Raw genomic sequence first — 23,159 nt, forward strand, 5'->3', positions numbered from 1 at the left:
AACGCGAATTTGCTCTAACGCGATTTATGAATTCGGAACAATATTTGTATAACGCGAACGCTTGTTTGCTATAACGCGATTTTTGCTTACTATTTCTCCAATTTTGTGGTATTAACTGTGAATATGGTAAAGAAGAATATCTCCAAAAAGCGTTCTGATGATAGAATTCCCGGTGATTATCGTAAAAGAAAGGATATAACACTTGAAGAGAAGCTCAATGTTATCAACCTCAAAATCACCCTTCTCCCCCATCAAGTAAAGTGTTACATTTACTGTATGATTTCATTATTAGATATGAATGTAACATTTATTTAGACTGTGCTATCCTTTGTGTTAGGCTAAATACTAAATTTTTTCGATTTCGAGTAATCTGCACCTAACCCTATTTTCTCCATAAGCCCTGTTATTTCTATTACGCGATTTTCTATAACACGATATTTTACAAGAACACAATTATCGCGTTATAGCAGAACTACCTGTATATAAATCCAAGGATAACACTAGCGTCCAACATGCATGCTACACTGGTAAAACATTTGGGTGTTGTCAGACATTTGGGCATCCATGATGTAATAATAGTCTACGTTCCATTTTATTACAAATAGCATTAATATTATTTATTTAAAATCTTGCAAAATCTTTCAATTTACATTTCCATCGACACAATTAGCAACATTATCCAATAAATCAACGAGAAAATCACCTGCTATAAAGCACTAAGCATTTCAACTGATGAGGTGGCAGCCCTGCATAACCTCTGCCTGCACTGGTGACCCGCTCTCACTTGATGGCAGCATGAACCAAGATTACATGCCACTACAGCAATTCCCAGATAAACAACTTCTTTCCACTCAGATGATTCCCAGAAAGATGATTAAAGATAAAAAATCATCCATACATCACAAATTCTATTAGAAATATTGTGTTTATTATAGAAATATATTATAAATTAGATTAAGAATAACAAAATACATAATTATATTAGGAATATTTAATTATAAAGATAACTGACTTTCCTCCCAAACTCGTGACCTAACTAAGTGACCTCACCAACTGTTTTAGCCTTGATGCTATTATGAGGTCACCTGACATCAATTGACCTGACCACAGGTCACATGAATATTAAGATTGTCAACCTGACTTACTGGGAGGATCAACAAATGCTTTATTTTTCATGAATACGCATACAGGTATAACATGAAATATTTTAATACAAATGAATAACATTTAATTATTAAATTAATAACAATTAAAAATGGGAATTGTTCAAGTGGGATTACACTTGACCCAAACCTGCTTGGGGAACAGTTCAAACTATGGCCTGAATTTTCAATCCAGTTGCCGTGCAACTTTTTGGAACTACTTGGTTACTTAGGATTCATTCTGAATTCAAGCAATTTAATTAATTATTGAAAAACATACGAATTAAGCCAACATCTGAATTATAATGATCTGAATTAGTGAGAGTACAGTGTATATAGAGAGCCTAGAGTGAATTCAATAATGTTTTGGCTTCAGCCAGCATGAGGAGGTATATAACAAATATTATTTAAAATTATTTTAAGATAGTCAGGGATATTCTATTGATAATGTTGTAAATGACATATTCCTATTAACTTATGTTACTTGTATATTATCAGTTAATCAAGTGACCCATTCCCCAATTGTGTAACTGTATATTTTGAGGTTTTTGACACACACAGACACACGCACACACACACACACAGCTCAGTACAACTGAAACTAAGAGAAAATTCTACTATACTATACAGTAAAATATAAAATACTGTATCTTGTTTAAATGCATCAAATGGATAGAGGAAAAACTGTCAGAAATACAGTATTAATAAAAATGCCATCACTTCTATGAATGTTGAGTGTGAACCTATACTAAAGGGTTGCTGCAAGTATGTGGCTATAAAAAAGTGTGCCACAGTTGCACATAATATATGCAGTGACTGGCACAGCTTTACAAGTGGGCCCGGTTACTGAAAAAGAAAATAATCGGGTGAAAACCTCACCTAATAATCCTGTGCAATGTTTAATGCTGAATTACATTTTAGCAAAGTTTATATCAGATTAGCCTTCATCTTCATAAAGGGGCCCCTCTATGGATAACCCTTGACATGAAGGTACCCTAAAAATGGAGAAGGCTGAAGAGCATTAACACATATACCATATGCCCCTGATCGGCTATTTTCAACATCAGTTGCAAAAACTGCTGCCAGGAACCAACTTCCAGACTCAGATTACCTTCACACCCCAAAGGGAGGAGGTAGGAACACTGAGTTGGTCAGTCCTGATTCAGTTACACAACAAACATCAAAGATCAAGATGCAACACAACTAATGTATGACAATCCCAATAGACTCATTAACCCCTTCACTATTTCTTCTGGTACCTAACCTGCAAATTATTGGGACTCCACTGTCTACTATATACAGTATACAGATATCCCTCAAGATACAAATGGGTTAGATTCCCCCAAAACATTTGTCAGGTAAATTTATGTATCACAAATAGATAAACATATGGGAAAAAATAGGGTTCAGTTCCCCAATGACAAAAATACCCCAATATCATACCACAAAAATTATGAAATCGGTTTACAAACAAGATCATTAGCTACCTAACTAATAATAAATAGTACACAGTTACTTCAATTTACTACCTACTATGAAAAAAATAATAAAATACTGTTTAACTTTGGTACATTACCTTAAGAGATGGCAATCTGCACATCTCTCCCCATGATAGCCGTGCCAGCTGACTCCAGGTGGTGCGTGTCTCCGATAAATGGACTTCTTTAACAATTATTCTACTCTATACAGTGGTCCCTCAGTTAACGAACGCCTCGTTTAACGAAATTTCGGTTCACGAATTACCTTCCATAAGAATATTCAATTCGGTTAACAAAAAAAATTCGATTAACGAATTCCTTACGTGTTTTCGCTTGCTCACCAGCTGGAATATTAGTCCGCCAATACAGTAATCGGATCTAGGGCTTAAATTCGTTCCCATTTGAGTAAATATCAAGAAGGTTGTACTATTCAATATTTTAAAAGTTTTATATTAAAATTTTTAGTAATTTTAACAATTATTGAACATAATTGAAGTACATGAAACTAGTTTTTAGTGCGCCAAACAGCCACTCAACTCACCAAACAGGTGTCAGTTTGTATCTCTGGTCAGTGGAGGTAACATCTTGCTTGTGACTCTTTTGAACATAAACTATTTTTATGTTTTTACAGTACAATTATTCGTCATTCTGAAATCTATTTTACATATTGACAATATATAGTGCAGTGCAGTGTTGATTTAAAGAAAATAATCTTGAATTACACCCAGTGAACTTAAAATTTTATGGGTTATTTGACGGCATGAAGCATGGGGTGATTTCTCTTCCACCCTCACTTCCTTCTCTTCTCCCTTCTCCTCCACCCCCACTTTTAATTCACATCATCATCAACCAGGAGCCTTCTACATACACACCTCAAGGCAAGTGTACTTTACTGCATTTATTTTTACTTTGTATGTAATTTTCGGTGAGCTGGAACCAATTACCCAAATTCCCATTGAAACAATGGTTTCGGTTAACGAAATTTTCAGTTAACGAACAACCTTCTGGAATGAATTGTGTTAGTTAATCGAGGGACCACTGTACAAACTATGTGGCTCAGAAATAAAGAAAATAATATAAAACAGTAAAAAATATGAAAAATGAAGAGCATGGCACTCGTCAGGAATCGAACCCAGAACCTCGCTACGACTTCACCATTTGGGCAACAAAGGGTATCCTAGGCTTTGTTGTATTTCCTATAATGAAAAAAGATGTAAAATTAGTGCAGTCACTCCAAGCGTACTATTGTACATGGTGTGCACATGGTCCCCCTATGTCCACGCCCATCACGACCACAACCTTTCTGAGAGGGTGGCTGGTGGGGAGGGGAGTGAGCACCATTGTCTGTATTACTGTCCTCACTGCTGGCTGCCTCAACAAACTCTACATCCTCTAGGTCTATTTACTTCCCATCCCCCTTTTTTATCACCCAATACTACATCAGTGTCACTCAAATTAAGAAACTCTTGATGAACAGTACTACTGTCAAGTGTGTGGAGGAGCGAGGCGGGTCACGAGACATTGAAGGACATGCATCCCTCATGAGAGCTGGTGGGTAACTGGACCACTAGACTAGACTAGACTAAGATTACATGGGAGTTAGGTTACCAGGTAAATAAATATCCTATACAAAGTATTTCGTCCCGCCTGGACACTCAAACTATTTCGAAAAAATTAAGGAACATCACCCGGGGTCGCTATGGTGGACGTAGAGGAACATCACCTGGGCTTCCAGGGTTAATTACTATACACACACGCACCATCTTTTCCTGTATTGGTGAGTCAGCTGATGAGTATTAATCAATATTCATGCAATGCATTCTCATACAGATTAAAAAATTGTTCAACATAAAACCTTTCAAAAGAGTAGGATCTATTTACAAGGTCTATGTTCACTTTCACAAGTCAAAATTATCACGAGGGACTCGTGATTTTATCTGACTTGTCATAAGGATTATTGGGCAGCCCTGGTTGGTGACACTCCTAGCCAGTACACATGGAGAAGCCTTCTAATAGTTATACTACAGGTAAACACTTTACAGTACATAATCGTCATACAAGTTAGAACAGTTCTTGACAACCAGACTTATGTCTCATTTTCCGGAAACAATACCGATAAGCAGGGTTATGTCCAGACCCCAAAAGATTAATTTTTTTTAGGGCTCACATTTTCTGGACTGTGCTATTCCAGTTTCCTCCAGTACTTACTAACATTGGACAATGAACTTTGTAACAAAGAACAGACCAACTGTTCAAATGGCCAATAAGCTGGTAATTGGTGGCAATGACAAATTAAACTACAGTCAACCCTCACTTTACGCGGTTAATATAACCCACAGGGTACCGCGGAAAGTGAGAAACGCGTAAAGTGAACAACATAACATATGGGATTAATTGAAATAGAGAACGGGCCGACCCCCAAACTCCACTTTTTGACGACACACAACTATGTTGTAGTAAAAATACTATCTTAACTTTATGATTGTATGCACACACAATTAATAATTACGAGAAATATCAATAATATTAGGTTTTTTAACACTTACCGTATATCACGGCCTATAAGACGAAATTTGAACATTAAAAAAATCTGCCCAAAGTTAGGGGGTCGTCTAAACCACCAAGTTTAAAATTCTTACCTCTTAAATATTGTGGTTTAGTGTGTCAAGAGTGGTGATGAAAACATCGTAAGCCACTCACAAGGTCTTACCACTAATTATTTTATACTGAAACTTACGTTTGGCAAGCTGGATTCAAATTAAGATTACCGGTATATTAAAATAATAAAAATGTATTATAAACCTGTCTAACATACCGTAAAAGAGATTTATACCCCTATAATAAACACAGCTATCATCACACACCCCTCCCCACGCCCCCCCCCCATTTGCCAGTGAGGAGCCGTGGAGGTGGTCAGTAATGCATACCGGTATCGGTATATTTACTCATAATAATATTTATCTCCTATAAATAATTGATTTAAATTTTATTTTTTTCCAAAGAATATTCAGTAAATGAGTGCATTAATTCTTGAAACTATCGACGGTTAATTACAGACGCTCAAGTGACGTCACTAGTGTTTACACTACACCAGCTGGTAATATTTGATGCCATTACTTGAAGTGAATTGGCCTTATTTTAAGTAACTAACTATAAATAAATACAAAAATTAAAAAAAAAGATCAAAACTGAGAAATAATATACTGTATGTATGTTGTGTTGTCAAAGTAAGAGGAACAATTGTGTAAGTACGTAATATTTTTTCACTCAAATCCTAATGAAACACTACTGGAGAACATTCCTTTGTCGCAAAACAGTTTATAAATTAAAGAAAATAATTACAGTGTGTTTAATATATTACAGTATATTATAAATAAATAAATAAAACAAATAATTCGGTAAATCTATTTAAAGTAAATGGAAAATAAGCAAACATGTTATTTACCAAGACCCTTCCGTCTGGCTCAGGGTGAGATGTAGGGGAGATAAAGAAGGCTATTTATAGCCCATCAGAAGTGACCAGTACCCTAATGCACCATAAATAATTCATTGAACATTCATTTTTTGTACATAGTATATTCAGTATATATATATATATATATATATATATATATATATATATATATATATATATATATATATATATATATATATATATATATATATATATATATATATATATATATATATATATATATATATATATATATATATATATATATATATATATTTGTGTAATAAATGTATGTAGTAAGTACATACTGGTAACCTTTTTCACTCAAATCCTAATGAAACACCACAATTAGAATACGGTGGTTGCTGTTGAACCACATGTTGTATAAATAGTCACACCACCGAGACGAGGGAACACTCCCACCACGCTTCAGTGACGTCACTAGTGTTTACACTACACCAGCGGGTATAATTTGATGACATTACTTGAAGTGAATTGGCCTTATTTTAAAAAATCAAGGATGGTTGGTAAAGGACTACTGAGTCAGTGGGTAAGTGTCACATTTGGGGTACTGGTCTTATACAGCAAATAGAGCTCAAAAGCTACTTTTTAAATGGAAATTTGGGGGGGGCGTCTTATGCACCCCGCCGCCTTATAGGCCGTGATATACGGTACATTAGTAGAAAAGATGGCTGGGCACACGGGATGGGCGGTTGGTTCCGAGGCAGAGGGCAGATTATTGGCCCTCACCTGTATCAATTGTATCACTATCCACCACAGAGGCTTGCAGGGCCTTTTTGTCAAACCCCTCAAAGTCCATATAAGTCCATATCCTCACTATAATTATCACGATCACTGACTTGGGCCGGCTGTGGTGGGTGGCGGGTGAAGAACTGGTAATGTTTTGATGACTGGGCGACCTCGTGCGCACCATGCTCGTGCCGCTTACACAACATGGCGGATGGCGGGAGAGGGCAGGAGAGATAGCGGGAGGTTTGGATCAAAAAATGGCGCGGCTAGCCAGCCGTTCTCCACGTAAAGGGGTACACGCACCGCGGAATGTGAGCACCCTGGGTTCCGGCAGGGCACCGCGTAAACGTGGAAACGCGGAATGTGGGACCGCGTAAAGTGAGGGTTGACTGTATAATAAAAAAGCTCCAGTGTCAGATTGTCTTACTTTTCAGTAATCAATTTCTATAATTATACAAATTTTTACAACAAAAACAAAATATTAATGATTTGGGGAATATTATGCAAGAACCACCAGTGATCATTTTGTAAATTAAATGCACCATTTGAATGAAGGAGAAAAATAGTCACCTTTTTAAGTATTTTACAAGTCTGTCAGCTTCTCTCCAACCAGTTTCCAGAGCACCATGGACAGTAGAATAATAGCAATCATGGGTTGCTTCTCCAGCAAAGCAAACAAGCTGAAAAATGAAAAAAATATTGCCAATTTTAATTCATATTTCCATTTGAAGCAACTCAATAATTTCAACAAAAATAAAGTTCACAAAAACAAGTACAGGCAGGCCCCATTAAAAAAAAAAAAATCCCAAAATTACAAAAAATTACAGGTATCTTAGGGCATCCTGTGATAACCCAGGCCAGTATACTGTACAGATTAGTCTAGACCCTTGGTGTGTGCAGCCATGTTCCTGAAGAGTTTGTGTAATAATTTCAGAAAATAATTTACAAACATGGACAAAAATTAATGAAAAAAGGGTTTTACATCTTACAAAATCATTTTTGAGACAGCAAATGTTAACCGAGTTATTTAAGCACACTACCGTATAGATTAGGGAACCAGAAATTTATAACATTTGTGAAAGTAATTGTGATACAGTACTTGGTGTATCAGAGTACCACAAGAGGAGATTAACAATGATGGTGATAATGACTGCATACATGAGTAATAACTCCTTCATGACTGCATAAGTGAGTAATAACTCCTTCGTACACCAAATGTAAGGGAACACATTTTAATTTAGGTTAAATGAACTAATTACAGCTAATTCTGTACTACGACTATTATTACTGTACAGATTCTTATGGTTTACATTCTGTTTACCACAATAAATGTCCTTAAATAGGCCTTCATTAACATTTTAGTAAATTTTGAGGAAGATTTTATTTCTTTGGATCATGTTTCCCATTTTAAAATGAAAGTCATTGGGAGACAAAATACTGTACCGTGCTTTTACAAAGAAAATTTTTAATGAAAAGTTCTTCAGGAAGACAACCCTTTTGTAAATCATGGTCAGTCTGTTCTGCACTAATAGGAAGACCTGTGTTAACTGGAGTAGAGGTACTGTATATTCTATATTTTAAGAGGAGAGACAGCTGAAGCCTTATCTTTTAATAACAGACATATGAAACAAGTTATACAATATTAGCCACTTAAAAACTTGACTCAAACAATAGCCACCAGAAATGACTTTATGAACTGATTAAAATTTTGGAATAAGTGTATCAAAATGTCTATGTAGGAGATTAGTAGGAATTTTGCACATCAAAGCAAGTCTAGCTACAACTATTTTTTGTTCAAGGAATGTACCACATCCAATGACTCATTCACTAATGCTTTGTTGTACCTATAGAGCTTCTCTTATATTAACTAATCTTGCACATCCCCCCTTAATTCTCTCCTTCGCTGTACCTTCATCTTATTCTCACACAAACTGCTTTAATTACATTTACACAAGTTGTAACCATTCTTTCCACATACAAGATTACTTACTGGAACATTATTTGAATCAATTAGAGGTTCAGCCAAGTCAGCAGCCTTGACACCCATAGCTTCTGTCTTCATGGTGCATAAACTATATGATCCTTTGATCCATGGATTTGATCCCCATGAAGAGCTTTTGAAGAGAAGACAAACAAAGTTATAGTCCTGTATAGTGATTTGCAGTAAAAACATTTAAACATGTCCATAGACTGTATAAACATAAGAAAGACTAAGAACAAAGTGCTTGTGGATGCCGTGATGCGCTCAGAGAGAGCCGTGCGGCAAGAGTCCATATTCTGAGTGACACATTAAGTAGTCCGTGCTGGGTGACAACGTTAGGGTCAACGTTATAACGAATTGGACGGGTTGGGATCATGGGTATCTAAAGAGCAGCATCGTTATAGCGAAACAACATTGTCTGGGACAATGTCTAGCAAGGACTTACAGTACCGGTGAATTTAAGAATGCAAATTTGTAGTTTGCACATTATTGCAACTCCACTGTATGCACTTATTTTTTCACAACTGTTCTTCTTTAGTTATTTGGTGCTAAATATATAAGGATTACCTAGAAACAAATTTCATGTTCTTAGCAGATGTATAATGTCATGTATAAACATTTTTCTTAAGCATAATGATATTTTTTCTTGAAGAAACGTTCCCATATGAAATTTTTATTTTTTTTATAATGATTACCTACCTAACACTAGAGATAATTTACTTGCATTTTCCATGCAGAATGAACACAAGTAAATACTTCTTCACAGAGAGGGTGGTAAACCTATGTAACAGTCTACTAATGTAGCTCAAGCTGTGGAATTGAAACAGTACTAAGCTTCAAAATAACCCTATAAAAGACTATCAAGAACAATGGAGGGATCCCGTACAGCCCACTGGTCTCCTTCCCTCGACATGGCCACCTCTAGTTTCAGTGGCTAAAAGATAAATAAAGGAAGCTATTATGTTTGACACAGGGTTCAGATAATAAAATTATGTTGGATGGGTGGTGAAATGCCTCGAAATACTTAATAACCCTTACTTTTTTTTCTATTCATAACATGACTAATTTACCTATTAATACCATCATATTTGACATGTACAGTCAGCAGAGGAAGTTCTCGAATGCTCTAAGCATAATACATTAACAAAACAAATGAGAAATCTGAACACTGCTCTCTGAAAGAAGTTTTATACAGTCAACCCTCGCTTTACGCGGTCCCACTTTACGCGTTTCCACATTTACGCGGTACCCTGCCAAACACAGAATGCTCACTTTTCGCGGTGTGTGTACCCTTTTACGCAGAGAGCGGCGCGAGCAGGGTGCACACAAGGTCGCCCAGTCATCAAAACATTACCGAGTTCTTCACCCGCCACCCACCACAGCCGGCCCAAGTCAGTGATAGTGATAATGATAGTGAGGATATGGACTTATATGGACTTTGAGGGGTTTGACAAAGAGGCCCTGCAAGCCTCTGTGGTGGACAGTGATACAATTGACACAAGTGATACAGGCGAGGGCCAATAATCTGCCCTCTGCCTCGGAACCAACCCCCCATCCCCGTGTGCCCAGCCATCTTTTCTACTAATGTAAGTGTTAAAAAACCTAATATTATTGATATTTCTCTTAATTATTAATTGTGTGTGCATACAATCATAAAATTAAGAAGTTATTTTTACTACAACGTAGGTATTGTGTCTGATAAAGTGGAGTTTGGGGGTCGGCCCGGTCTCTATTTTAATTGTTTCATTTACTTGAAATGGATTTACCGATTTATTTGTTTATTTATTTATTTATAACATACTGTAATATATTAAACACACTGCAAGCATTTTCTTTAATTTATAAGCTTGCTTCACGAGACAATCGGTGGTGGGACTGTTCCGACTGTTTACACCAGCTACAGTATTCTAATTCAATAGTGTTTCATTAGGATTTGAGTGAAAATGATTACTGTACATACTTACTAAATACATTTATCACGCACGCACGCACACGCACACGCACACGCACACACACACACACACAATATATATATACACACAATATTTTATAATCGCAGTCATGTACTGAATATTCTATGTAAAAAATATAAATTTTAAATGAATTATTTATAGTGTGGTCGACTTCCTACACAAAGACGGGCTATAAATAACCGTCTTATCTCCCCTCCCCCTCCATCCCTCTGTTCTCAGAGAGAAGGTCTTGGTAAATAACTTTTGTTTGTTTATTTTCATTGTTTGTCTAATTTATCATGTTGTATCAAAGTAATATTACTAAAAATTTTAGGCAGCTACCAAACAGGGAGATACTACCGCCTGGGAAGATATTGGAAGCATAATGTACAGTATTGTCTAATGGTAGATCCTACTTCCATATGGCATCACAAAAATTGTGACCAAGTCTTAGGTTGCTGATCTATCTTTCTGCCTCATTTACACACAATTGCAGAGTTTCAATTGTTTCTCTTCCTTTGACAACACAACATACATACAATATAATGTTTCTCACCTTTGATCTTTTTTTCCTTTTTGCATTTATTTATGGTTGGTTATTTAAAATATTGGCATCAAATTTTACCAGCTGGTGTACAGTAGTGTAAACACTAGTGACTCACTTAAGCGTCTTGTTATTTAACTGGAACTAATGTCGGTGTGAGTAAAATATTTCCATTTACTTGAAATAGATTTACCGATTTATTTGTTTGTTTATTTATTTATAACATACTGTAATATATTAAACACACTGCAAGTATTTTCTTTAATTTATAAACTTGTTTCGCGAAAAAGGGAGGCTATACCCGGTAGGTGAAGTTGACCTGATACATTTATGGTGAACATTAAGGAAGAAACTCCGAATCTGATGACGTGACTTCGTGTTCATCATGCTCATCCTAAATTTACCACTGTCGGTAGTTTCAAGAATTAACGCAGCCATTTACTGAATATTCTTTTTAAAAAAATATATTTTAAATTAATTATTTATAGGAGATAAGTATTATGATCAGTAAATATACAGATATGCATTACTGACCACCTCGAACACAAGACGGCTAAAAATAGCCACAGGCGGTCACAGTCAAGTCACTTTCCCTTTCTTGTCACTGGCAAATGGGGGGGGTGATAATAGCAGCTGTGTTTATTACCAGGGTATATTGTTCTTTTACGGTATGTTAGACAGGTTTATAATACATTTTTATTATTTTAATATACTGGTAATCTTAATTTTAATCCAGCTTCCCAAACGTAAGTTTCAGTATAAAATAATTAGTGGTAGGACCTTGCGAGTGGTTTACGATGTTTCCATCTCCACTCTTGACACGCTAAACCACAATAATTAAGAGGTAAGAATTTTATACCTGGTGATTAAGACGACCCCCTATCTTTGGGCTGATTTTTTAAGGTTCAAATTCCGTCTTATACGCCGAGATATACGGTAACTAATAATTGGCGCGTCTAGACAGGTGCCGCGTATATGACCAACGGTGTATAAAAAATCCGCGTAAAATGAGACTATACTGTACTAAAAACATGCTACATATATTACAAAATATTGAGTCACTTCAAAACCAGGCAAACCAACCATTCTGATAAAAGCCATACCCGGTAGTGCTCATTCTGAAATCTGTTGGGCCAAGCTGTCCGAGAAAATATTTTGCCAACTATACATGTCAAATCAAATTACTGTACAACCACTCAGTCATTCAATGCACCCAGTATAAGCCTCTAAAGTTTGCGTATACCGTGCCAGCATGAAACATGTCACTTGTACTGTACTTTATAATTCATAAGGAAATTTTTTATCTTCTTTAATTCTAAACAATTTTCTTCCATCAGATTCAATAAAGATAATAAACACATTAACAAAGTGAATCTCACCTTGTGCACCAAATCACATCTGGCACTTTAAACTTGTGTGACAGACGTTCTCGTAACATGGCTGCACAACGCTTTGCTACCTCTTCCTTGGGAGTTTGTTCCATCATTAAAGCTGCAGGACCAGTCAGCCAACCACACATCATATCTGGATGCTTGAAGACCTCATAAAAACCCAGTACTCCATACTCCCAATTCTGTTGAAAATTTAAATTAGCAAATCACATGTTTTTAACCACTGACCAGTGTGCATCCTTTACTACTGTACAATATTACACAGGTTGTCCCTTATTTATACAGACCTCACAGGTACTGGATCTGCATTAAGTGGTTTACATTTTACCACCAAAGTTTCATTTTTACTGGGATGAGGTTTACACGTACATGGCAGTATATTGCTGCCGACTCAGTCCATCCCTACCTTAGTTCACTCACTCAGAATTGTGCTGGTGGAGAGCTGAACTAAACAGGAAATTTTTCCACAGTCCACCACCACTCAACTTGGCTTGCCTTATCACATATCACTTGTGTTAGTGCATATTAATTGGTGTAAAAGGAGGAGTCACATTTAGCCAAATAGTTATCAAGGTGTGCATTAACCCTTAAACAATAGCAATTGTAAGTAGATGAGGAGTTCTTTTTGTCCCTCATGATGGTGACGTGCAAACTGGGCTCTAAATCGTTACCAAAAAATGCGCCTGGAGCTAGAGGAGGATGCCTGCCACTAGTTCAGAACATTGTCAGGGCAAACTTTGTTTGGAGTGAGAAATGTAAACTCTTGGAACATCTGCCAATGTTGTGACGGCACTAAATGTGAGCTCATTCAAGGGCAGATTTGACCAACACTGGCACAGACAGATACATTCTTGAGCCAGTACATGTCCAATACTAAACAACAGTGTAACAGAGACATGACCGACTGCCCAAGCAGCTAATGAGCCGATCAATGGCAGAGAGAGTAAAAGTAACAATGATGAGCAGGACTGTGTTGTATACAAGGTTCAGAAATCAAACTAGGTCAGAATAGAGAAGGGAAGAATGAGAATTTTGGAAGTGGATTATAACCAGACCCCAATTAAACCCCAAATCACTCAAGTGTTTTAAATAACCAAACTATCTAAACTCCTGCTCATAAAAACCTTGGCCCTGACATTTTCATCCCAGAGTGTTTTGAGAGCCATGTAATAAGACCTAAAATACCCTAAAAAAATCTTGTTCAGCAGAAATATGGATGAACAAAAGTTTCCCTTAATGACTGGGGATTAGCATATGAGTCAATCAAAATGGAAAATCACCACTCAAAAAATAACAACAGTAGCATGTAAAGTACTAGGAAACAATATGTGAGATGCCAAGATTGACTAACTTCAATGGATTTTCTAACACAATGCATCTGTCCATCTCCTATCAAAACAAAATTTTATTAAATCCACATTATTTCTGTCTTTACAATGAAAGGATAAAAAATTCATATAAAATACATCCACAAGGAATAAGAGATTCATGAGTTATTGAAAGGATTGAATGAAGAGGTAAATATTAAACAGCTCAGGGATACACTTGAAGGGATAAATATTAAACAGCTCAGGGATACACTTGAAGGGGTAAATATTAAACAGCTCAGGGATACACTTGAAGGGGTAAATATTAAACAGCTCAGGGATACACTTGAAGGGGTAAATATTAAACAGCTCAGGGATACACTTGAAGAGGTAAATATTAAACGGCTCAGGGATACACTTGAAGAGGTAAATATTAAACAGCTCAGGGATACACTTGAAGGGGTAAATATTAAACAGCTCAGGGATACACTTGAAGGGGTAAATATTAAACAGCTCAGGGATACACTTGAAGGGGTAAATATTAAACAGCTCAGGGATACACTTGAAGGGTAAATATTAAACAGCTCAGGGATACACTTGAAGGGTAAATATTTAAACAGCTCAGATACTAAGAGTAAATATTAAACAGCTCAGGGATACACTTGAAGGGGTAAATATTAAACAGCTCAGGATACACTTGAAGGGTAAATATTAAACAGCTCAGGGATACACTTGAAGGGACTATTAAACACAACAGCTCAGGGAATACAACACTTGAAGGGTAAATATTAAACAGCTCAGGGATACACTTGAAGGGGTAAATATTAAACAGCTCAGGGATACACTTGAAGGGGTAAATATTAAACAGCTCAGGGATACACTTGAAGGGGCACACTCTAATAAATATTAAACAGCTCAGGGACAGCTCACAGAAGGGTAAATATTAAACAAGCTCAGGGATACACTTGAAGGGGTAAATATTAAACAGCTCAGGGATACACTTGAAGGGGTAAATATTAAACAGCTCAGGGATACACTTGAAGGGGTAAATATTAAACAGCTCAGGGATACACTTGAAGGGGTAAATATTAAACAGCTCAGGGATACACTTGAAGGGGTAAATATTAAACAGCTCAGGGATACACTTGAAGAGGTAAATATTAAACAGCTCAGGGATACACTTGAAGGGGTAAATATTAAACAGCTCAGGGATACACTTGAAGGGGTAAATATTAAACAGCTCAGGGATACACTTGAAGGGGTAAATATTAAACAGCTCAGGGATACACTACCTCTTTAGTTATGCTATCTGGTACTTCTTTAAGGTCGTGTAAGAAGCTGAAGCCATCACAACTTTCATCCCACCATCGATGAGGAAACTTTATGTACACCTTATCCACTACACCAAAGCCTAAGCCCTGGAACAGAAAATTATTTATATACTGTATCTGGAAAAAAGAGGAACATATGGTTAGGTAGTATGGTTTTGACAGGATGAGATACATAATGGAAAAAAGTAATCCCGATGATTCCATTTCCAAATCAAGCCTCAATCGAGCAAGTCTGTACAACCAGAATGTTTCGGGAGTCAAAAACCCACGCTTCAGGGCCATAATTTTCATGCCTGGGAACTTCAGCCTTAACCCTCTGAGCACCGCCTATGATTTCAGATTCATTCACGATAAGTCTATGAAAGTGATATTTTCACCATTTTTTTATTATTTCGTAAGTGGTTGTGATAATCTTTTTGTATATGCCATTAAAATTGCCTGAATATTATGAATAAACTGGTAAAAATAAGTACTAAAAACTTCAATATTTTTTCTCAAAGAAATACTGGTTTATATAACAAAAGCAAGACAGATTACAAATATATTTTAATATAAGTATAACACAGAATTAACTGCTTATAAATAAATTACCAATGCTACATTATGCATTAATTCTATATAATATATGAAAATTTGAATAATTCCAAAAAAATTATAAATTAGTTCCAAAAATACAAATTATAGCAAGCGGCCTGTATCCTGTATGTGAAGTGGCAGTCTCCGGTAAGCTAATAAATCCCCCAGTTGCTGTCTCCAGTAGGCTAAATTCAACCTAATCCAACTCTAGAATTAAAATTATGTTATTGCTTACTTGAACATAATGCTGTATTATTTATAATTAATTAAAAAATATTATTGTAAATATAAAAACTGGAATTAAAACTATTGTACTGATGATGATAACCTGAGACGATTAACATCCATACTGCAGACACCCAACTCTACAAGAGCTAAGCAGTAACCATTTCTGAACTCTTACAAGCATAATTATCTATTAATGTCATACCTGAAACATTTACTTTTAAATCTACAAATACCCGATATAAATGATAATAGAACTTGTCCGTAAACCAGGGACCCCTGTACACTTTCTCAATAACCATAAATACATTTCCTGGGGCATCAAAAATACCTTCATTTGATGGCCTGTATCATATAGATTTTTATTTTTTTTTAAATATTTATTGAACCAAACTTTTAGTTTAACTATTCAGAATGATTTGGGTAAAAGGTGTTTCTAACTTAATTAGAAATTATTTTATTGACTCCAGTACCAACATTTTTAAAGTTTTTCATAAAAGATATCTAAGCCCCATTATATTTAAGGATCTTTTATTGGAACAGTCTTGAAGAGAATTTATTTAGGAATATTATGGTATCAAATCATTTCTCTAACAAAATTAGAATTAATGCCGCGAATAAAAGTTTATACACCTTTTATGCTAGTCGTAAATATTTTCACTCGTGCCTGCCGTCTAAATGTAATGGTAGTGTGTTTTCCTTGCGAGATGAAATGATGAGATGCATAGTTTAGACTCTTACTCTGAAAAATTAGCACCCAGAAACATTCCGGCAATGTGAGCTAGCGTCTGTCCGTGCAAGATGCCTAGTTTAGACTCTCGTAACTTTTCCCAATACGTACGGTACCCGGAAAAATTCCGTGGATGTGGGATTTTTCTGGTTGGGGAGTTTTCATTATCAATAAATCCCTCATCCCGGAAGAGCTCTGCAGCAACTGTTCCGACTAATGGTGATATCACTGTACTATACAGTACATACAGGGGTTCCATGAGTAGATAAATCAAAAGCCTTTTCGTTCCAAGCATTCCAAATTTCTAGCATTCAAGTATCACAGTAAAACTTACAATACCAACCAAATCCAACCAAGTAACATGAATTTTCAAAGTAACTTTAAACCCTGCAATGAAAACAACAAAACTCACTTGAATAGCATCCACTTTTGTCCTAGGTAATGGAGGATTAAAGACCTCCTTTGCCATAGCCTTCAGAAAGCCAAGAGAAGGGGTGAAGATGATATGGTCAGCCTGAATGACCTGATCCGATGTTAAGGTAACTTTACAACCAGATGTAGAGGCCGAGGTACATATCCCCCAATCAATGGATTTGACGGGGGAATTTAGGAACAAGCAAGATGATGGTACAGTCTCCTGGAATTTGGAGAAAAAAATAATGAGTTTTAAAAAAAATAACAGGCATTGCAACAAAAATACTATGCATAAACAGTTAATGTAAAAATCGGTTTTATACCATGCAGATGAAATGGGTGACCTGTAAGATCTTCCACCACCAAACATTCCTGGTCGAGCCTAACATTACTAGAAAACTTATACTGTACTATTTACTGTAGTAACACGAATCATCATCTATGTGGATAATGCTATTGCTTCAAACAAACCTCAATTGCCATAAGTTTTTAAGCCAGTTTAGGAAAGGAAAAAAGAAGGTCACCCGTCAAGAATATATCCTGGATGTACAGTACAGTACAGACCTAAGATACAGACTGTCTTTTGGTAATCAAGGGTAACCCACACAAACATGGAAAATGGTCATAAAACAAAGATAATGATGAACTGTAATGGAATAGGTAATAAACTGGTAAACTACCTACATAAGTAAAACACTCTTCACTTTTATTATTAAATAATCTAAATTCTTTATAGTCTGTGTGGTAAGAACTGAAGCCAAGTAATAATAATGTATCTGGATATAATAGTGTTAGTAATACAGTAGAGTACTTATCTTCTTGCATTACCCATCAGGAAAACACAGACATTGTTGCCTGTCTCCATTAGCAAGAACAAAGGGGGATTGGAGTTAGAAACCTTTGTAAGATAGAGATAGATCATGATACATGGAGGTGACAGAGTTTTAATTTGTAATATGGACACCTCGCTGGTCAAATGTTGAATTTTCCTCATAAAAGCTTCAGAAGCTTCATTCAAATGACTTGAATAGCAGCTTGAAGAAATAGCATTATCCACATGAAAATTTTTCATGCCACTAAACTCTACAAGTTTTCTGATAATAGTAAGCTCTAAAAGGTGTTTAATGGTGCTAGGTTTTACAGATTACTCAACAAAGACCACCGTAAGCATTAAGAAAACTACCATCTTACAAAAGGATTAAGGCAAGTCCTCGCTTAACGTCATGGTTAAGTTCTTGGAAAACACGACGTTAACGGAAACAACATTAACGGAATACATTTTCCCCATAAGAAATAGATAAAATACGCTAGTTATGTTCCCCAGCCTCCCTTTGTCCCATTAAATTCATAAAATCAATTAAATTTTTATAGAAAATATATATTATACATCCAAAAAGATAAACTAAATCATTTTGTATTGCACTCACTGATGGGCAGAGGTGGAGCAAGTGTGTGGTGGGTAGGAGGAGGAGGGTGGAGGAGGAGGAGGGTGGAGGAGGAGGAGGGTGGTGAGTTACAGAGACCCGGAGGGGGGCTCCCCTTCCCACTCAAACTTGAGTTCCACATCCATTTTCGTAACAAGGCTAATTGTCTTGCGTTGCTTCTTCACAACACTAACACTTGATGGGCGCTTGGAAACCAGTTCGAATGGTTACAGTACAGTATTTATAACAAAAACACTTAAGCAAGCACATACACTATGGAAGGCTAACAAAGACTGGGGACGCTGTGACAATCTGCGTTAGAGTGTAGCGCGCCAAGATAAGAGAGGGTGATGCGCCACACAAAGTAGTCCGTGTTGGGTGACAACGTTATAACGAATCGGTCGGGAAGTTGTCGGAATCATGGGTATCTAAATAGTGACGTTATAACAAAACAACGTTCTCTGGGACAACATTAAATGAGGACTTACTGTATTTACATGCACAGCTAACTCATTAAATATCCTATTATGGAAGATCCAATAATATTAGACATACTACAGAATTTTAACTACAGTACAATGAATGAATGAATAACATAGAAAACAAGGAAAAAGTAGATTGCTCATTATCTACATAGTCAGTAAAATAAAGTATCTACCCCGCTATGTGCAACAATCTGAAACATCAGGCAAAGACTTACAACATATTTTTGTGGTTATCCTGTCCTGGCAGGCCTGCTCCTCAATGGCTGACTATAATTACATATGATACAGTACTCAATGGTACCAACCAATCTGATACATCAATGTATCTGGTTAGTGCTCAGTTTCGGTGCCACTGAACCATGGGGTTTAGAAACTTTTTTTTTGCCGACTGTGCATTACAGAAGATTAACTGTACATTACAGTACATTAACTGTACAGTACCATACATAGTTTAACTGTACAGTACAGTACCATACATTGTTTAACTGTACAGTACAGTACCATACATTTAACTGTACAGTACAGTATTATACATTTAACTGTACAGTACCATACATTTAACTGTACAGTACAGTACCATACATTGTTTAACTGTGCAGTACAGTACCATACATTTAACTGTACAGTACAGTACCATACATTGTTTAACTGTGCAGTACAGTACCATACATTTAACTGTACAGTACAGTACCATACATTGTTTTACTCCACTGACAAGATAAAAACCACGGTACTGTACTGTAATTCACATTTTCTAGCACCTGTAAATGTAGAAGTAAGTTTTTGTATCCCTTTTGTTTCCAGTTGACAGAAATATTTCCAGGACATTCCTTGTAATTGTTCTGTTCCTTTGCTGATATATCAAACCAACTGTCAGAGCCATCAATGCAATTCTGAAAACGTCCATACCAATTCAGGAGCTCTTCTCCAAGGGTTCCCCATTTGTTCTCTGTCTTGAATCTGTGGAAAACTGTAATGTACAGAATCTAATTGGTGGATCACATATTAAAACTCAAATTTTTATTTCCTGGTAAGCTTTACCATAAAGTTGTTACTAAGAATCAACAAATTTTATTGTAATTGTCTTATGATTACTACAGTAAACCCTTTCCCATTATTCAGCAAGTGATCAAAGGAGAATTCCCTCTAAAAGTTAGCCATGACATCTCTTACTCCTTCATAAAACTCTACTTTTATAAGCATGCAACTTCACTTCAATTAATATCACATCAATAATTTCTATAATCCCATACCATGAAAGCTACAGAGTAACAATATCCTTATAAGTTTTCTGTGTTACAGATGCAACCTCAATAATCCAGGATGCATGGGATCTAGCCCTTGCTGGTTGCCTGACTTTCTGATTGGGTACTCTATCATAATAATGGCAAAAGCAATTCTTGTGTTGATACAATTGCCGCTTTTGTCAATACAGTGGCCCCTCGGTTAACGAGCAAAATTCGTTCCAGAAGGTTGCTGGTTAACCGAAAAATTCGTTAGCCGAAACCATTGTTTCAATGGGTTTTGGGTAATTGGTTCCAGCTCACCGAAAATTACATACAAACGAAAAATAAATGCAGTAAAGTACACTTACTTTGAGGTGTGTATGTAGAAGGCTCCTGGTTGATGATGATGATTATGGGAATTAGAATGGGGGTGGAGGAGAAGGAAGAAGAGAAGGCATTGGGGTGGAAGAGAAGTCACCCCATGCCGCCATTTTACCGATAAAATTTTAGTTCACTTGGTGTAATTCAAGATTATTTTCTTTAAATCAATACTGCACTGCGCTACGGTATATATTATCAATATGTAAAATATATTTCAAAATTACCAATAATTTGACTGGAAACACAGAAAAGAAGCGTTAATGTTGAAGAGTCTCACACAAGATGTTCCTTCCTCTGAACCTGTAAACAAACTTTCCACTGTAATACGTTTGTCATTTCAGCAAAAATATTACATTTCCGTGAATGCATTATATCAAGCACAGTATGAATAGAATACCATTATAATATAACAATATTTTGAGTCCTACTCTTTCCATTTACAGAGTACTGTACAAGCCCATAATAATGGCTCCTCAAGTAGATAAACTTCGTTGTGTGAAGAGAAAGAAGAACACGTTGAAATTGAGTGACAAACTTAAAATAATTAAGAAACTAGAACGTGGTGTGAGCAATACTGTTCTAATGGAAACATACGACATTGGAAAGTATTCAATTTATGATATAAAAATGGCAAAGAATAAAATTCTAGAATTCACAGCTTTTTCATTAAAACTGCTCGTTTTGATAAATGAAGCATGCTATATTTGCTAATGAATAAACTATCAAAATGTACCTGTTCATCTCTTCTTTATTCCTCCTTAAATTTGAATTTTAAAAGTACTGCCTGAGAATCCGGAAAATCCGAAAATCCGGACCAACCCAATCCCCAAGCAGTCCGGATTTTTGGACTTCTACTGTATTTACTTTTGAACTACTGTACAGTATGACCATTCAGAAAATAATTTTATTTGCACAGTAATTATAAATAGATTATTTTGTGGCAGTCAAGGCGTCTCGGAAAATCGTTCTTTAACATTTATTCCACTCTATATAAATGATGCGGTCTAGAAATAAAGAAAATATAAAATAAAACTAATTTGTAAAATAAGAAAAATGAAGAGTATGTGTGGGAACTGTACGTGTATGGAGGCGGTGGGCGATAACTACGTTGCTGACTCACCAGCCCAGCCACAGCGTTTATTGTTATAAAAGTTGTTGAAAAATCATTGCAATACTTTAATGTGGCTTAGAAATAAAGAGAATATATTACAAACTTAAATAAAAAAATGAGAACATGGGTGTGTGTATTTATGGGAAGTGAATGTGTTGAGGCATGGGTTATTGGGCTAAAACTGCTTGGCCGCGCTCCCTCCCAATGTAATGTCACGCCATCAGCTACAAGTCCATGAGTCACCTGTTGACTGCCTGAACTGTGTCATATTGCCCAGAGGATAGTTTGAGTGTGGAAAGAACTACTGTATTTCTTTTTTACATAAAATATGTGCTATTTTATTGCATGTTACATATCAACTTTAGTATTATTTATCATAGCAATAAATGACAGCTCATCCCAGTTGTGCATGGTACTGTATTCAAACTTCCGAATCTAGCTGAATTTCTAGGATTCTTTAATTTTATTATTATTATTTCATTTTGGTGCTAGTTAGTTGAATCTGCCAGTGGTTAGCTGGTTTTCAAGGCGAGCCACATTATAGAGTTTACACCAATATCTACTTCCTTTCTGAAAAGGTAAATTTCTTATTTGCACCAAAATAACTGAAGTAAAGAGAAAGAGTTACTGCAAGTAAAGCCTGATGAATAATTTATTTTCTAAATGTTTATACTTAGAACACTTCAACACTCACTTTTCTGTAAAGTACTGTCCACTAGAATGTGGGTAAGTATGAAAATCCTTTTCTGAACTTTCAGAAAGGTTAGCTGTAACCAGGGAGAACTCTTCTTGCACTTCCTCGGGCACTATTTCACCATTATGCCTCACAAAGATCGTGTTTCCCGTACCTGCAATAAACATGCGATTAGGTTTGTTATTGCATTGTCTAACAATCTGATCAATTTTGTTTTCAGGAGAATTATTTATACAGTACCATACCAAAGTATCAGACCACTTTTCTCCCAAGTCGACCATTCCCCCTCTCCACCGCATGTGACTTACCGTGCAGAAAGGACCCGGCCAGTCAGTATACTGTGTATTGTATCTAAAATTCTATAAAGAACAGTGTACGTTCAGGTGGAAACATATCTCAGGGAGTATAATATTTGAACAGCTACCAGTCAGGCTTTAGGGGCTCTCACTCAACTGACACCAAGTAGACTGAGGGCCTTAGGAATGACAACCCTTCAGACAAGGTACAATAAGACAGATCTCATTCAAATATTTAAAACCCTGAAAAGAGTGGAAAACGTGAAC

At 36.1% G+C, this 23,159-nt stretch overlaps 1 protein-coding gene across 8 annotated transcripts in view; it reads right to left on the reverse strand.

Moving 5' to 3' along the window:
- LOC121853589 (spermine oxidase-like) overlaps nt 1-23,159 on the reverse strand; it is a 95,761-nt gene that overhangs the window by 58,221 nt on the left and 14,381 nt on the right. For all 8 annotated transcript variants that reach the window (XR_006086363.1, XM_042347839.1, XM_042347848.1 and 5 more), the window contains 7 exons: nt 22,597-22,750; nt 19,946-20,144; nt 17,274-17,498; nt 15,292-15,417; nt 12,681-12,874; nt 8,815-8,938; nt 7,395-7,504 (listed from right to left, as the gene is read on the reverse strand). Coding sequence is in view for 7 of the 8 variants with exons in the window: in XM_042347839.1 (XP_042203773.1) it covers nt 7,395-7,504; nt 8,815-8,938; nt 12,681-12,874; nt 15,292-15,417; nt 17,274-17,498; nt 19,946-20,144; nt 22,597-22,750 (1,132 nt within the window). In the remaining variant the exon portion in view is untranslated. The remainder of the gene's footprint in view (nt 1-7,394; nt 7,505-8,814; nt 8,939-12,680; nt 12,875-15,291; nt 15,418-17,273; nt 17,499-19,945; nt 20,145-22,596; nt 22,751-23,159) is intronic.

This window comes from Homarus americanus, unplaced genomic scaffold, assembly GCF_018991925.1.
Source record: "Homarus americanus isolate GMGI-L3 unplaced genomic scaffold, GMGI_Hamer_2.0 scaffold50564, whole genome shotgun sequence".
NCBI lineage: Eukaryota > Metazoa > Arthropoda > Malacostraca > Decapoda > Nephropidae > Homarus > Homarus americanus.